The sequence below is a fragment of the Ixodes scapularis genome, unplaced genomic scaffold, assembly GCF_016920785.2.
Source record: "Ixodes scapularis isolate PalLabHiFi unplaced genomic scaffold, ASM1692078v2 PGA_scaffold2__306_contigs__length_199485367, whole genome shotgun sequence".
NCBI lineage: Eukaryota > Metazoa > Arthropoda > Arachnida > Ixodida > Ixodidae > Ixodes > Ixodes scapularis.
In genome coordinates, this window is record NW_024609857.1 from 77,561,572 (window position 1) to 77,580,298 (window position 18,727).

An 18,727-nucleotide genomic window follows, 5' to 3' on the forward strand; every position below is an offset into this window, starting at 1 on the left:
AAAAAAAAAAGACGGCAATCGGTGCAAGGGACCGAACCCCGGTTACCGGCGTGGAAGCCGAGGGTGCTGTTCACTGAACTATAGACCCAGCACGCAGGAGTGGGAGGAACAAAAGCAAGTGGTGTAGGAAAGCGCACAGAGCGGAGAGCGTGGAAAGGGCAAGAAAGAGGAGCAGAAAAAGTGGGCGCAGACAAAATGCGCAGGACGAGGGGGAGTGAAAAGGGGCAGGAAAACGCGCTTTCCTCCTCTTAGTGACCCAGGAAACTTGGTATCCGGTCGGTGCTGAAGGAAAGCTCGTGAAGCGTCACAAAGAAAGAATGGTGCGAAGAAATCTGTTTCCATACAAACCCCTGCCTTAGGCACCACCCCATCTAAGAGCACCGCCCACGCCAGGCACTATAAGATAAAGGGTCATCACGCCCTGGGCACCACCGGAACTACGAGCACAGCGCCTCTTATAATGCATTTAAACGGGTTTGGCTGAATAATGACATATGCAACCATCTTTCTTTCTTTTTATCTTTCTTTCTTTTTATCATTTTTTTTTCTCCTTCTCTTTCCCTCTTATCCTCTGAAAAGTTCCAGCTCACTTTTTGTTCCAATCGTGTATTCTGGTTCTGAATGTACCTCGTTTCAAGTAGCAGCAACGTGCAGCTTCAGGTTAATAGCCCTTCTGTCACAGTCTCAGGATGTACTCCACCCTTCTTGTTTTAGTATATAGCACAATTCCGCCTTGTTAAACTAACTATATATTGAGGCTTACATCCATCACATATTTTATTCGGGACATTACTGCGTTACAAAGGGGCATACCGTAGAATACTCAGCAATTCGAAGGTCAATACAGTTGTGCCAGAAAACCATTCTATAACGTTTCAATTTTTGATTTGCTATAAAGAAAACTAGACGCTGAAAAAATGCGCCGTCCAACAAAGATGTAACAGATTATACATAAAAATAGACGAGAGCAACGCCATAGATTGTCCTTGCAATCTATGGCGTTGCTCTACAATCTCACTTTGGAAAATGTGCTCAGACGAGACACTTATCCCAGTGTAGCTTCCTCTCTAAAAAAAAAAAAAAAAAAGATGAGTTTGTTTTCTAGCAGAACACGGAGACAACCAGTCGCGGCTAACAATAGAAGAGTCACAGCGAATGCAGTGATGGAGCTGGGAATACGATGAGACCAAAATAATGAATGTGCACAGGGACATTGAGTATGACGTTTTTCTTGCTTATCTTCCCAGCGCACATCGCTTTTTTGAAGTGTAATCGTGCTCTCAGCTTCGTCTTTCGCTGGGGTCCCTCTAGAGCTGCCCATGTGTTCTACATGAATGTGAACACAATAATTTTTAGAATTTAGTTCTCTCACTCTTCGGAGCTCACTGTTTGAGAGGATAACAATACTATCAGATAAAATACAATTGATTGCTATGTTGAATTACCTTGTGCGAAATCTAATCTTCCAAGCGCTCCAGATTCGGGAAACACAACTGGTTTAACTCGCGCTTGCTTATTTCGCATACCTGATAATGTATGTAGTGGTCACGAATATATCTTCATTGTCCGTACGCCCGAAATAATATTCATGCTTATTGAGTATTTTGAAAGTAAAGGTCTTGGTAAATCGAAGCTCGTAATGTTCTACGTAAGAAGCAGAGTTGGAATAGCGTTGTGAAATAAACAACTGTCGAATTATAGACAAAAAAAAAGGGAAAAAAAGAAACATATTCCCGCTCCTCTCCTTCATAAAAGAAGCGATTCGAAAATTGTTCACATCTGTAGTCCGATGCAACCTAAGAACGAAGGGCGAGGGTAAGACGGGCCGGGGAGGAGGAATCAGACGGAACGCTCAAGAGAGAAGGAGGTTTCCCCCTCTCTTCTCCAGCGTTCCGTCTGCTTCCTCCTCCCCGGCCCGTCTTACCCTCACCCTTCGTTCTTAGGTTGCAACGGACTATAGTGCGGTACATATATTCTTCGTCGAGGTTTCCCAATTTATTACATAAAAAATCCCTAAACGGTTAGCAAAATACTTTTCGCGTTCACGTCCAGCCTGCCAATGTGCAAAATGTGATGCGACAATTGTATCTACGCTCGTCATGTTTTCTAAGATAAAGAGTGTCACACTTTCGGCTGCAGAGTTCATTTAATCACCTGCGCCTGTCGGTTGTCTTTTTTTCGACGCAGGCGTCTTTTACGACGACACTCAGACGCCGGAAGAAGAGCAGCTGCTACTGCGTGCCGTGGACAGAGCCAACTTGAACGCCAGTGACCATAGAGACGCCTCTTCGGCGGAAGCTGGGGCGTCGAGGATCCCGCATTTAAGTCTAGCCGTGCAGCGGCTGTCTCCAGGCGACGCGTTTCGCTCTTCGAAGAAAGGTCAGCCTCAATCAAAATATTCTAACCCTAAGAAAGAGTTCAGACAACCGTATATACAGAATTTTTTTTTTTTAATTCACGTTTTAATTGCAAGTTCAATAAAACTTCTATATCTAATTTCACACTAACTCTGAGCGCAGGCGGCATCGTCACGACTCTCGTCGTTTTTGAGCGTTTCCTGTCACAGGATAAAGTAATCACGTTCACAAGGAATTAAAACAGCAAGATCTCCGCACATTCACTATGAGTGAGGTGGTTTAGCCGGTCATAGCTTACATAGAAAGAAGACGAGAGCCTATAACATTGAAGGCGCACTTTTGATGCGTCTTGATTTTTCTGTATGAAATCGTATAGTGTCCGCTGTGCTCGAACTTGGTGCGAAACGAAGAGTAGTCTCAGACACTTCCAAACTGCGAGGACGAAACGTGAAAAGCTGAGATTTTGCTACTGAGTTCTTGCCCCATATCGTTGGTGTAATGTTTAACTAAGTAGTTAAACATTTGTGTAAGTTATTTTTTTTTCTTCGGTTCTTATAACATGTTTCTGTGTAACTGAAGCGTTGTTTTTTTAATTGAACGCAAACATGTTTCGAATACTTCGTTTCAGGTAACGTAGAGACGTAGCCAAAGTGCGAGCTAATTAGGCCAATCAAACACCGTCTAAAAGCGCAAGCCACAAGACCCTCTGTGTTTATGATAGGTTCAGCGATGACAGAACACGTATGAAAACATCACGAACACCATGATTGGTGGGCTCTTAACGCTGTCTGATTGATCCCATCAGCACGTAGGTTCGCCGGCAACTGGACTTGAGGTGAAACGAAGTGTGGAATTGAATGATACATTCGAAAAACGTGCTCCATATGTTGGAGATTTTCCATGCACATGAGGCACGTCTCACGCATTTTATGAATGATCGGCCCGTATACTAGTCGCCTAATCTCGTTTCATATCGAGAAAGCCCGATTTCTCCTTCAGACTTTACCGACAAAAACTACATGCACCCCTAGGATGCATATCCCGTAATACCAGACCAAGGACTATTATACAGTAAAACATCTTATAGTAAGAGAGTCTACGCAGAATTCACAATTTGAAATCGGTCAAGACAATCTGGCTTTTCTTACGCACCTATTATAACCATAAAGGAAAATACTGTGGGTGCTGTGCGGTTCTATTTAAATAAGATATAGCTAACTGTATGAGTATTAAATCAGATGGAGGAAAATAATACCATTTATTTGCTATCTGTCAGGAAACGTTTATTAGTAGACGCCATACATCAATTTTACTTCTACATTATTTGTTAAAAAATGCATATACGAGTAGGACCCAAAAGTAGCCGGAATAAATTTCTAGAGGGCAGGGTGTTCGTGGTTCCAGCTTCCGCTACTAGCAGAGCTAAGCGGCACCCCTTCCGAATCAATTTGCCGACCGGTAGTGGACTGCTAAGGTTCTAGCGGCTTGTTGTAATTTTTTCTCAAAGCGCTTCGAAATCATTCTTCATGTTTTGCTTTGCCTGATTTTAACGAGCTTCCCCATTTGCAAAACGATTTCCTTTCAAGACTTTTTTTTCATAAGGGCGAACATAAAAGCGATACACGGGGCGATGTACGGTGAATCGGGGGGTGGAGAAGCGCTGTCATGCCACCTTTTGTTCAAATAGTGTTGCACTGACAGGGCGGTGTGTGCTGGGGCATCGTCGTTATGGAACCACCGGCCCCTCCTTTGCCACCAATCGGGACGTTTCTGCCTCAGTGAGTCGCGCAAGCATCGCATATTTCCCAGGTGAAACACCTCATTAACAGGTTCACTAGGAGGAACAAACTCGAAGTGAAAATGCCCGAACGTTTCGATTTTTTTATGAGTTGAGGAGGTTGGAGTGTCGTCCGGAACGAGGTTGGTCGTCGATCAATAGTTCACCGGCTTTGAAGCGAGCAAACCACTCGTACACCTGTGATTTCTTAATAGCGTCTTCTTTGTACGCTGTCTCAAGCATTGCAAGAGTGTCTGCCGCCGTTTTCAGTAAAAAAAAAAAAAAAAAAACATTTTACGGCCACACTTTGTTTCTTCAAATCTAACATTGCAAAAAAAAATTAAGACAAAAACAAAAAAAATCCCAAAACCACGAAGGTTGATTTTGAGGTGCTTGGGAAAAAATTCACAACATGCCGCTAAAACTTTAGCAGACAACTCTAGTCGGCACACTGACTCGGAAGGGGTGCTGCAAAGCGCTCGTAGCGGCAGAAGCTGGTTCTGCGAACGGTTCGCCCACCAGGAATTCATTTCGGTTACCTTTAGGTTCCCCATCAAATGTCATATATGATTGTTTCATATGGTATAGGTTACTGGTCGCATGGACACGTATGTTCTTTTTTCTTCTAGCCGGCTACTGTGCTAAACCTTGCCGGCATTATTTTAGATACAAGTTCATTTTAAACTTACATTCCGCGTTCGATAATACAATTCACCAAATAACGTAAATGAAACAGGATGACTAATTCTGTTTTTAAACGCGTAAAAATAAATACTTGGGCAATAGAACGGTAAACGATATCAGTGCCTAAAGACAGGGTTTCTCTTTGTAACTGCCGTGTCGGCATCCGGTGGCCTTGACGTCTCGATCGGGTTAACCGGCAGCTACGCCTGTCACACTAATTCCCGAAAAGTCGGTCCCTCTCTTACGCCAAGACGCGGGTGTCGACGTGAGTGCCTTGCTTCGTCGTTGATCTCGATGCGCCGCCTTGGCGGATCGATACGAGAGTTCCGATAGAGGAAACCCGATTTGCCGGGACCTACGCCAAGCGTGACGTCGGATCAAGACGGGAAAGGAGCGGAGTGGGTCAGCCATTAGCGTCCAGTCTCTCGCTCAGTGAGAATTACGCCAAGGGGATAGTTACAAGTACGAGTTGTGAGTTTGGAAGTGAGGGGAACATTGCTCAAGAAGGCCCTTGGTTTGTCACTTGACACCTTTGACTGGATGTTGCTAGCGTTGTAGCGGAGTTTTATGTGCCTTTACAGAAAACGTTTATATAGCTTTACCATTAAAGGTTGCTTCCTAATTACCGACAACTTAAAAGGGAAAAAAAAAACGCTGGGTGTCGTGAGTTTTGGTTATTTTACCACCGCTCAGCAGCAACTGAAGTTGCAGCATCAGTCGATAAGTACACCAAGAAAGGATCACAAAGCAGTAACATCATAGACCACGTAATTAATTTCTGAAGCTGTCAGTGTCTCAACTCATATCTCTTCCATTTAGGAGCAGTTTTTAATATTATAAAAAACGTATTAGTGCGTCTTATATTTCTTGACCACAAGAAACCTGTACAAAAATATACAATGTTGAACGTTGTAATAGTGACTCTAAAAATTTTGCACCTGAAAGAAAGTACGTCGATGTATTGCTGCTCTAAATGACACGTGCGTATTCTAAATACATTTAACGCCGCCTCCATATTGCTTATTTCACGCGGCTTTTCCGCTACCGTATTGGCAACTGCTCGAAATACCTCGATGCATTCAAAATTATTAGTTCAGCCGGTAAGACGATATACCTATTCACGTGTTCCTGAAAATCGTAGAGTATTATCGTGGTTTTGTGTCAGCGCCAAATTTGGTTCAGTCTAAGTTCGTTTCTTTTTTAATATTTTTTATTCACTATACACAGTTAAGCAAAGGATATAAACAAAGATATAATTTGAGTGTTAGTGAAGGTATATCTTGAGAAGACGCGTTCAACCAGCTTTATATACGAGAGAGCGTTTAGATAGTATACTGGCTAGCTTTGAAATTATTATAATACAAAAACATTGGATGCATTGCGAAACGACTGCCGATTTTCTATTTGCAACAGTCGAGTGAGGCATTCACGCATTAAAATAAAGAGCGCCGTAGGTAATATACGTCGTGATTGACGTTCAATATTTGTTATGCGTAGGGGGGCAAGTAGAACAACAAAAAAAATCACGAAACCTAGAAAGCATAATATTTAAATAAAGAACATTAAATGCATTCGATTTTGGCTGGTCTTCATACAGTGAGGTGGTGTCTAATAATATTTCAAGTTAGGCTTTTCTATAAAAGAAACAATATTGGTTTTAACCAAACTGGTGAAGGTTAAAAGGCTGCTGCGCAAACTAAAGCAACTTGACTTTACGAAGCCTTCTGGAATCTATGATAAAGTCATATTTTATTTAATCAGATAGTAAAGAAATCTTTACAATATATACTCACAGCTGAGAAGAACACAGGATAAGGTTAATACACCCCTAGACGTTACGTCCTTGAGACGGTGCAATTTCTTGAGAGTTTTCTAAAAACGATGCCTTTGGCATCGTTATAGCTCCTAAACAATGCCCCCCCCCCCCCCCCCAAACCAACCCCACTATTGTTTTTCTGTTTTTATTCGCATTTTGTGGTCCGCCATGTTGCAGGTCTTCGTGGTTCATTATCCACCATAATTTTCCATGATCTGCCAAAAAGGGTACAAAATATGCAATTTTAGTTCATGCCATGAACTAAAATTGCATATTTTGTACCCTTTTTGGCAGTCTCCAGAAAACTGTCTGTGTTTACAAGGGGACACAATTGTAGCTTAAGTTTTTTTCAATTGATCAAACGACCTTATGCCGAATTAAGTTTTACGAGGAATGCAGCGGACGCTGTCTTTCACCCTGGGCCTTTCTGACACAGACTACCGCGTCCTTTAAAAACGTCGCCGCGTCGCCGTTTTTTCTTTTTTTAGAGCTTCGTTTTGTGTAGTTAACACCGTCTTCTCTTCTGCCTCGTTTGTTTTCTCTTTAGTTGTTGTTTCCGAAAGTTCTTGACAGCTGACCAACTTTATACCCCGTGTCACCTGACGACGTACCAGAACAGACGCAATAAGCCACCATTGCCAATCCAATGCACTACTCGCGCCACATGACATCACACACCGCGCATCGGTCCGCTCAACGGGAAGGTCACGTGACACCATCCGAGCTATACACTCTGAAAAAAGGGTGTCGTCTTACACCCTTTTGTCCTATATAATGCGCCCCCAAAACTTCAGTTCGACGTACACCGCCCTATAGTTAAACAGACGGCCCCAACTTTTACAGTGGTCTTGATTACAGTGCGATATAATTTAATAAACTGCAAAAGTACGTGTCATTGACTACAGAAAGAAAACATTGAGGTTTTGCAGTATCGCCCAGAGAACTCCGATTGTTTTTTATAGTCACTAACACGTACATTAGATATTTTAATAAGTAGTACAACCCGGCTATCAAGCCGCTTGTGAAAGTTGGTACCGCCAGTTTGACGTCAGCACGCTGTACGTCAAACTGAGGTTTTGGGGTGCATTATATGGGACAAAGGATGTAAGACTAAACCCTTTTATTAAGGTTTTAGGTTGGCTCCGGTGCCTAGTAGCATCTGCTGCGGAGCATCCTGATATAAAATAGACCGTACTTCTTTTCACTGTTCCACGCCATGCGCGGAAGTTGTGCTCGAGTTATCAGATTCAGCATCTGCACTCATGTATTTCTGCATGAACAAAATTATGCACTAAAATAAATTAGACAAACGCAATGGTTTTCGCGTTTTCAGAAAGCATATGTTACCAGGCTGCTTCGAAGTTTGTGCCAAGGTTCTAAAAAAATTTGAAAAAAACATGCACTGAATCATAATTTAATGTGGTCAGTGCTAAAAGTTACCACATATAACATTTATCTATCACAAAAGCAAATAACGGAGGAGAATTATGCTCCTTTGCTGGATCAGATACATAGTATTTCTCTCACGACACAAGCTGACGGTCTAGTCGGTTAGACATCCCAAAAACAGTTAGCGCGAAATACAAGGACAAGTAGAAGGCTGGACAGGACAAGCGCTACTTTGAAATCAATCTCTAATTAAAAAAATATGAGACAGAAAAGTGTATGCTAAAAGTTAAAACGGAAAAAAGACGACGAAATATTAGAAGAAAAATTATGAAAAGGTAGCTGAAGTTTTTAAATAGGGGTTGTTAAATAAATTAATTAATAAAAATAACAATAACAAAAAACTAAAGAAATCTAAAAAATAAAGAAATAAAAAAACAGAGAAAAATCAGTAAGTTCAGAAAAATAATTTGCAGGTACTGTAGTTTCTTCGATGACAAGGTCAATGACGGAACACTGGTGCAAGTATCCCCTCAATTAATGTGATGGGCTGTTTCGTGTATTCCGCGTTTTCGCTTGTCATGATACCGTCTTAGGTTCCTTGAGTTGGTAAACAACGGGGTGCATCCACGTGCACGGCGAGATGTGCCGGCGGGTAGGATTTGAGGGACAGAGAAAGCATTGCTCCAATAGCTGAACGTTGACAGAGCGTCCGGACTTGCCACGTCAGAATGGGATCTCATAGACAACACCGCAGAAGTAGTTTGCGGAGATGTGTGCATGTCTCACGCCGCATGCGTCATTTTTGTCACGCTGTGAATTTATTTTGGGGCAGTGACCTTTGGGTTTATCCGTCGCAGAAAGCAACACCCGGAGATCATATTTTAAGGGGACTCTCTTGAAGTTGTGGGTAAATTTGATAAATGTACGGTACGACCTGCGGTCGGTGTCGTTTCTCTGCATTTTGTTTTGTTCCGTTAGATTTATAGAAACATTCAGCAAACATCTGAGAGGATGGAAATAGGGTAACCAGAAGCTTTGAGCCGCAAGATTTGAGCGTCAAAGCTCTCCCTTGTTGAATTAGTACACGACTTTTTCTAGGGCGGCGCTCATAAAACAGGAAACATCTCCTCTACTAAGTTGTTTTGAATGCGCCGTATCATGTTGGAGTAGTCGTTTCTTACTCTTAAGTTTGGTGAATGCATCCAGCATACATGCTTGTTTTGGAAGGTGAACGGATGATTAGTGGGACTTGCTTTATGGTGTTTCATTTAGAAGCACAAGGTTATCGACATATCTAAATACGTGTGTGACCTGGCAGAGCAAATATTATCCTGCCTGATGACCCTGTAACAGCTGGAAAACATAATGGCGCACACAACGTAGCCACGCACGAACCTATATAGATTCCTTTGTTTTCCTTTGCTTTGTTTTCGATATAGGTATCTCCTGAGAACGTGAAAAAAGTGGTGCTCAGGTAAAACGTCAAACACTATAGAAAGGATTTGTCCTCATATGTCACCGTAACTTGAAAAGCAAACTTCTCCATTATACTAAATACACTCACTTAGTGCATCAAACGACTATCTGTGAGGGATTGGTAAACTTCCACGTCCAAGTCCAAAGTGCACTTCCCAGAACTTGTCCCTTAGGTGTTGAATGACGATTCCAGAATTATTCCTCAGGTGACGTCGTTTTCCCCACTAAATTTAGCGGGGAAACTGGATTGGTTCTGAGGTCACGGGGCGTCAATTTTCCAGCTACATTTAGCGGGGAAACTGTGGGAAGTGGGAGGGTATTGAAGAATATAAGAGAATCTGTGGGAGGGGGTATGGGTGTATACGAATGCCTTCGCATTTCTACACGTAAGCAGTCTTAAGTGTCCTGCTGTAATTTTTTCTTTCAATTTTTATTTTTTACTTTCTTCTTTTTATTATTTTATTAAAAAGTTAGATGAAATTATGAAATTAGCGCGTGTCTCGTGCAGTCTTCTACATGTCCTTGTATATTGTGCTAATTGTTTTTTGACGCCAAATAGTATAATCCGGGTAATATTGGTAGGGAGAACATCATAAATATTTTAAGAGCCTAACACAAATGCTATATCTCTTTTATATATTAAGAAAAATACGGGCCACTGGCGCATCGAAATATGAAAGAAATATTGTGGCCTTATAATTATCACGTAATTAAGATGTTGCCTTCACTGGCGCTTCTTACTTGAAGCAAATCGCTCGCAATTAATATGGGAAGATCAGCATCTAAACGTGTCTGCCAGGGAAAAGAACGCAGACAAAACAACCAAAATTAAATTTGTTTTTATGCGCTATCGTTATCGCAATGGATTATCTAAGGCTTTTCCTATAAACTCATCAGCATAGTACATGCCCTTTTTTGGTCCACCAATATTCACTCTAGGGAAGTGTTTTCATTTTTGATCATGGTATTGTGAATACTATAAAAAAAGATAAATTCAATCTTGAAGCGCATACCCTTCCTTTGTGTTCTCCAATTTTGCAGGCACATTCCTCCCAGGAAAGAGAAGTAAGCATACCGGACAGAGGCAAATAAGTGTTCAAAGCGGTCCTTCATTTATATTGTAAAGGGTGGTATGAGAACGATGCTTGCGGGGTTACACTGACTATTTCAGACCCATACGTGCATCCTGGGGAATTCAAATATGTTGCCAGGCAATTTACAAATTCCACAAGAAGCTTCAAAGCAACGTGTTATGTAAAACAGCGCCTGCTTCAGATGCCACAAAATTCAACATAAACTCGGGCAGACTTTTCTGGGCTTTATATTTATAAAAAGTCAGAATTTAACTTTCACATTTGTTTTTGCTGGAAACATCGTAAATATTCAATTTATTTCAAGGCATTTAGAAGTGGGAACGTATGGCTTTGCATACGGTCTTTTATTTGCGAAACAATTACAATGAAAAAAAAATGTTTCTTTTTCTCGATAGCTGCTTTAGGAGGGTCCCATGCATTTTAAGTATTAGGAAGTTTCTTTTTTTATCGATATGTTTCAATTTTCGTGCCTAGGTCTGATGATAGAGCCCAAATTGCTGGAATAAAAGTAGATACCTTATTAGGGCTAAAACCCAAAGTTACCAAAATGTTGGCACATCTATCGGGCTTTACCCTGAAAGACCAGAACGCTCAAGTTATTATATATGAGGTGGAGTTCTTTCAGACTTTCAGAGTCAAAGTATTAAAACCCAGGAAATACAGTCACGAAAAAATTATCATACAGGCTAATTTGAACATAATTTTTTTTAGCGAATAAAATGTTCAAGAGCACGAGTGGAGGGGACCTATCCAGCCTGCGTCTGAGGAATCGTTTAATGCCATCAGGGTGCAAATGGAGGTCCCTAGCAAATTGGGCACATGCAAAGAGCAAGGACAGAGATGCCGTAATTTTTGATAAAAAAACATAGTTCGCAAAAATGCCACTTCAAAAATAGGTGGAAAAGAAAAGGAAAAGTTCTTGAAATGTAAAAAAGGAACGATGGAAAAAAACGACTGTGCTGTTGAACTTACGAAAAAAAAAAAAAAAAACGGAGCTGGTGCAGGTTAAAGAGTATTAATTTACCCGACACTTAATATTTCTAAAAGATAACACATGGATCACTTTCAGGCAAAGGTCAATTTTAATGGGCATAATGAAACCCCTAAAAGGCGTCACAGAACAATAAACAGAAGGGGTCGGCAAAGAAGCTCCTTTCATATGTACTATCACGGACAATATGAGCTGAAACAGCGCTCCGGCAGACGCATGGTACTACCTGCGCCGCCTGTCGCCTTGCTCCGCACACATGGTGCACTCTGAGTACGAGATAAATTCTCACTTGAGCTCGCTGCGCCACTATGCTCTTCCGGCCGTCTGCAAGTGGGATGGCGGGTGCGACAGCGGCAGGTGTATGGTAGGGCGGCTGGAGGAACAAAATATTACACTTGTCGTCCCTCTTTCGGAATTCATTTACTTTACTTTATCGCACAAAATCCCGTAGAAAAAGCGCTAGCTGGGGAAGAAAAAATATTGAAGTGTCTTAAATTTCAGCTGCGATTTTTGTTTTTGAAAGTCACATGAAAAGACGTCGCAGGTTGCTTTTGTTTGATTATAGGTGCATGCACAAAGTAGGACATCGTAAAATATAGGTCAAAATCTGTATGCCGGATTTAATTCGGCTCTAAAGCTGTTTTTTTTCTTTTTTTATTGATTAAAGACGTTTAAGAAAACGGTAGGCGTATACATGTTTTTGAGAAGGTTTTGCAACCTTGATCGGTATGGAAAGGGTCAAAAATATTATTTCTTTATTACTGGACCCACGTGGTTGTTTCAAACAAAACAAGTTAATAACCAAACACCAGTTTTTTTTTTTGCAGGTTTTTAGTCGTAATAAAGTGAGAAAAAAAACAGTAATATATTTCCCAGGAGAGGAAGATTGAAACTTAATCTAAAGAATATTGGCATAGTATAATGTCAGACAATTATTAGTCGGCTTGGAAGGATCGGAATAAAGGAGGCACCACACAAAGTCTGCGTGGTTAACGGTGCCAAACTGTGTCGCAACCGTAGCATCAAGCTTTGTTCCAACCGGCAGAAGTCCGCTTCAGGGGGTCCTGACGCGCGATAATACTTACACTGTAAGTTAATACCGCGTCATTCTCCCCTGACCCGTGACCATGGCTCCCATCCTGTCTGGTAAGAAATCATAGAGCGTGGCAACGAAGTCTCGCTCAGCCCAAAGCCACTCCCATTCACCTCTCATTGCTTTCCAGAATGTGTGGGCAGTTAAGCGGTGGAGGGGACGCCGTGACAAGGCTACCTTGATGCGCCTCCAAATGTTTTCGATGATATTCAGATCGGCTCCTTTTGGAAGCCAAGGCAGCTTCGTCAGGCAGCGCTCCTCGAGGAGATACGAGCATGACAACGCATTTTTTTGCTTCGGCGCTTTCTTGAAATGCACTGAAATGCATGTTAGCTGAAAACCGTGAACATTGGGCTACACGGCACACGCATCTTGAGGGTGGTTCCGTCTGCCAATATTTTCGCTAGCAGACGGCCGGAAGAGCGCAGCGGCGCTGTGAGCGCAAGTGAGAATTTATCTCGGCCTCAGGGTGCGCCTTGTTTAGGGATCGATGCGACAGGCGGCGCAGGTAGTACCGTGCACCCAGAGCCGTTTATCGAGAGAGTTTGGCCATACATTGGTTTGAATAGGCGAGAATCTCGGGGCCAACCACAGGCCGCGAAACAGCCCCTAGTGGTGGTCGTGAGCTCTAAATTTGTGACACGACTAATTCAAGCCGTTTTAGCGTCGCTAGAGTTAAAAGGTGTAACTCTCAGTGACTGAAAACTCTGTGCGTGCGAGGTTTTCGTCACGCCAATATTCAAATGTAGAATAAACGAACGTGCGCTCCAAACCAGGGCCAACTTGCTAGAAACAGCGTCTCAGCTGAGACGGTGAAAGAAAGCACTGCCAAAGCCAGCGCACGAGCCGAGCGGGACACCGCGTCTCCAGACGCTCACGCGCCCCACCCTTTGCACTGTTTTCTTTCTGCCAGTCACAGGACGCTATTCTAACAAGCCAACATGAGCAGTGCAGAGAAAGGTATGGGCACGAGCGCGTGGCTTTGGAAAGTGGCTCCTATGCACGAGTTCTCGTACAAACAAAATCGTTTTGCTGAGCTAGGTTCACGCGCCTGTACCTTTGTCTTCACTGCCGACATTTGTGAGATGGAGCAGAGAGGCCGAGATTGAACGCCTCTATTTCACGCTTTGAATGTCGTTTGCAATATTCTGACATCGCGGTCTCCTGATTGGTCGACGCTGTGTCACAAATTTAGTTTACGCTCTAAGCGCGGGGGGAATATTCGGCGCTGGCGGTGGCCTTTGCTCCGCCTATTGGCCAAACTCTCCCAATACACGGCTCTGCGTGCACCGACCGGAGCGCTGTTTCAGCTCCAACGAGGTAGAGGGGCTTAGAGCGATAAACCGGGGTTCCGGTCTGCACTCGAAAGTGACCCCCATAAGGAGGCTGCCATTGTACGCAAATTTGACCACACGTCACATGACCAAACCAAATACGTGACGTCACAGAAAAGATGGCAGCGCCCATGCAGCGGCTGGCCTCAGCTGGGCCGGAGCTTGTCGGATGCTTTGTTGGTTGTCGTTCGTCTCGGCGAGTTGATTTCAGACGCGGAAGCCGTCATATGAGACCGGTCGAAAGCGCGTTCAGAGTTCAGCGTGGTGTTTGACGTAGGTATAACGTGAAAATACGGAGAAACGGTGTGCATTTCGCTGGTGACCGACCGGGATATTGCCACGGAAGAGACAATCTGACCTACGTTGCTCGGACCTCGGATTGATTCGGATACCACTAGGATATAATTTAAGGCGACGTTTCTGTGCTCTCGTTGACCATCGGAATCTTCGAGGTTTGCAGTGAAGCGTGTGCAATATATTTGGATACACAGTTTAGCGACGGAAATTGCGTGAGTAGTGCTTGGCGGTGTGTAATCGCGGTGCAGCTTCGATCAAATGACCGAGGGCTCACTTCGGCTGTGCGGCGCACCGGAAGACTGCCTTGAAGCTGGTAGTTCCCGTGCCGTGCTGAATGATGGTGTGCTGCTTACAAATTGTTCCGGCGTAGAAGTGCACTTTCACGGAGCACAGGTGTGCGGCGCACCGAAGAGCTGCCTTCAAGCTGGTAGTTCCTGTGCCATGCTTTAGGTGATGCTGTGCTGCTTCCGAAATTGTTCCGGCGTAGACGTGCACTTTCACGGAGCACAGGTGTTGCAGTTGGTATTGATCCCGCTGGTCTGCCGCACGTTTCGTCAACACAAACTTTTCATCCACACTCGTTACGCGAATTGCAAGCTGTCCGGACATTTCACCGAGCGTGTTACGTACCCAGCTCACGCCGCTTTGTGGCAACAGTCTGCAGTGGCTCATTACCAGAAAAGTGGTCCCACATCCATTTTAGTTCAGTTCGTCCACGGCAGTCGCCAAACCCCGAAGGAGAGGATTTATTCGGACAGAATGCCACTAAAGCAATGCAGCTTCTTCAGTGGTCAGGATAGATTCTCTTCTGCTAGTTTTGTTATACTGTCACGGATCCTTGTTCCAGTCCTATCTTCTATCAGTATTCACTATTCTGGGACACTGCAGGTCATGCTCAGCTGTAATCATATGTTCAGGTGGAGGTGCTGGGCACTTTACCCGTAGCCCTTCACTCTGTGTGAACCCGGCGGCTCTTCAGCCGAGTTACCCGATAATGGGACACGGCTGGCGGACTATTCTGCGTCTTATACCCCTGTCGAGCCGTAGGCAAAGTCCTGACCCGAGCCTGGCAGAACAACCGCAAGACGACCGAGTACCACAAGGAGTAACCTCGGAAATACACCACGAAGCACCTGAAATCCGAGCCAGTTGCTGCTACCAGGAAAAACCACCGGAATTCGGTCTCCTGTCAGAAAATCCGAAGCTGACTAAGCCAACAATGACAAACTTGTAGCAGCAAACCGTGTCCCCTCCCACCATTGTTTGCATGCCCGTCGCAAATCACACTCCGACGCTTTTTCACGCAAGCTGTATGAAGACGTCAAGGACTGGATTGAACAATATGACAGTGTCGCCCGCCACATTGGGTGGACAGACAACCAGCTCCTGCAGAACCTATACTTCTCGTGGAAGCAACTGCCGGCGCTGGTCTGAGAACCATGGATCCTCCTTAACGTCATGGGAAGTTTGCAAGATCAAGCTGAAGCGCGCATCCGTCAGCCAACATCAACGAAAGAGAGCCGCATTCTTGATTCTGTCCAAGACACTGCCCCAATGAGAGCGCCACCGCACTCGTGGAGGATGTTCTGCGCTTGATCGAGCGCCCACGCCCACGCCGGCCTTGATGCTACAGAAGCCAAGAACCTAAGAATCCCATGCGCCTCACGTGAGGGACGACACCTTCGGCAGCCTTGTCCGCAACCCCCCAACAACAGTCGAAGTGTTCATATCACTGAGGCTTCCAACATGGAATGTGCACTGCATGCCCGAGCCTGCCACTATGAACAACTTCCCGGCGTCTCGACACTCGAGTTGTCCAGCTACTACTTCGACGCCAGCCTCCCAGGCATCCACGACATCACCCACGACGTTGTCTGGGAGGAGATCAGGACGCTACTTCCTGCCTTCAGTTGCCCGGCTTTTATTTTGATTGCCGAGATTGTTTCAGAACAAGTTTGACAGGTATTTCAACCGAGACTTCTGCGAGCGAAGCGGCATCTGACAAACCAAGGGCAACTTACGCCACAATGGCACGACGACCGCCACCGGCTGCCCCTTAGTATTCAATGCCAATTCAATGAGACACTCTAACGCCGAAGCATTCCCGACATCGTGTGTAGGACTGTGCTCAACAAAGTACACCGAGGAAAACATAGGTGATGCGAATGTGCGACCGAAAACCACTTTGCTACCACTGCATGAAGCCGACCATGTCTACCAAAGCAGCCCGTACCAATGAATTGGTCGGCGAGGGTTCGTGCCAAACGACCCTCGATTACGTCTCGAGGAGCGACCACGGGAGATTAAGGATTACCTTCGGCGATCTTTGTCCCTGGTGCCGAAGGTGCTGAATCGAAGATTCTGAATCCCTGATTACCCCAAAGCTCCTCATGTCCATCACCTCAACAAGAGGTAAGCACGACAAAGCAGGTGAGTGGCGATGCAGTGACAGTGGATTTGGTGTCGGTTGTCGTCCAAGGACAATACCTAAAAATTTGCTGACACCAATTTTCTGTGTCCACTCCACGAAGCACACAATTTCCAACTTTGAGGGAGAATGCCCCTGAGTGACTTGAAGGAATAGAATGGTTGGTTGCCCTCAAAAGTGAACTGCAAGCATCACCAGACTTGGATAGCAAACAAAAATTGTTGCCAGCTTTCAAGTCAACGGTACAGCGAAAGGCACAGCCACGTAAGCAATACATGCCCGAGCTTGCTACATTGATGCCGAAAACTACCAGGAAAATTTTCGGACTAGAAGCCAGCCCTGCAGCTTCAGTGCACATGACGTATGATTACAAGACAGCATCAGTCGGTCAAAGTTGCCACTCGACCAAACTGAACACTGACGTGCCAGGAGCGTCATCCGACAACAAGGTCCACAGGTACTACGACTGAACGCCTGACACGAGACTGTCGCAGAAAGAACTCGTTATGGAACCATTTACTAAGAATCAATAATTATGTAATCAAGTGGAAATAAACATATTTGATACACTAACCAGATAAACATATTTCCGCTTGCCTTCATGCCTTGAGAGTCTACACACCGAGAATTGTGTCCATTGCACGCTCTGGACCTTACGAGGACACTCGCTTCTCTGACTCTTCAGTATTAATTAAGCGGTCATACCAGACTGGCAGACTTCTTGCAAGGGGCTGCACTCGTTCAACCTTTCCTGAACATGTGGTGCATCCGAAAACCAACTGCAGTGATGTGAAAATGTTATTCATTAATTTATTCCTTCCAGGGGCCTTCGTAGGCATTGCAGAGAGGATACTTAAAACGACACACATGATAATAGCATTAAAGCACACTGCTGTAACTTGTTAATTGGAAAAACAAACACACCTCTGAGCATATAGTTTAATAGTATGTGTTGATGCATTGTTATATAGCATGACACTTCCTATATGTATGACACAATAGACCCTTTGCAGAACCTTTTCAAGCAACACAACCGTCACCATTTTTTTCGGCGCAAAGCACACGAATGGGCCCCAGTTCATGTCGAACGCCAATGCAGCATTCGAGTCCAATAGTTGCTGAGCCGAATTCACAGGGATGGCGGACATAACATTCTTGTCGAGCAAATACCCAAAGTATGAAAGCCTGGGGTAATTACAGTAGTAGCTACTGTAATTTGTTTTATCAGAATTTGGCAGACAGCAAAGGCTACGGTCTCGGTGAGTCAATACACACATTGGAGAGAGGCACATGACAGCATATCACCAGAGTGCTCGTCTGCACAGATTTGTCACACACCTTCGCTCCGTCTCTCTGATTGGCTCGAGGGGGCTGTGGCGGTTGGCCTTTTCCAAGTTACGGTGATGCGAAGTATAGACAGCCCACACTTTTAAAAAGAGTCTATTGAAGAGACCGAAAGGAATGGTAGTCAACATTTTTCAACAAGACTGCTCTCCAGGCAAGGGATGAACACAAATATGAATCATCTTATCCAGGTAATTAGAACAATTAAATAATTGACCGACTAATACAATGCACTCTTGATGGAAAAGAGTATAGCTGCAATAAATCCTACAAAACGGAAAAAATGCGCTGCATGCACCAAAACAGTTGTTCTTATAGCAAGTCGAATAGCTTTGAAGCAGGTGCCTGCAACGATTTATTCTTCCCCATACTCAATAAAACGCCAACCTCGTAGCTGAAAATAAGGGTGCACTTCGCACTCACACACACAAAAAAAAAAAAAGGAAGAAAAGCGATCGAATGCAGAATCGTGGATTAGCACAAAAGGTTAAAATCGCAGGAGCTTCCTCGCTAAAAGTTGCTATGGTTGTTCGGTGACGGAGGGCTGAAACAACTTCCCTTAGGCCCTAACGCGACGTATACATTTCGCGTAGATTCTCAGATATTTCAACGTTGAAACAAAGCTAAGAGAATGCGAAAATTTCATG

General features: G+C 44.2%; 1 protein-coding gene across 1 annotated transcript in view; it reads left to right on the forward strand.

Annotated features, from left to right (window-relative positions):
• The first annotated feature begins 2,073 nt into the window (after positions 1–2,073).
• LOC8026575 (glutamate receptor ionotropic, kainate 3) overlaps positions 2,074–18,727 on the forward strand; it is a 106,613-nt gene continuing 89,959 nt past the window's right edge. The window contains exons 1-2 of the mRNA XM_042291461.1: positions 2,074–2,092; positions 2,188–2,379. Of these exons, the coding sequence (XP_042147395.1) occupies positions 2,074–2,092; positions 2,188–2,379 (211 nt within the window). The remainder of the gene's footprint in view (positions 2,093–2,187; positions 2,380–18,727) is intronic.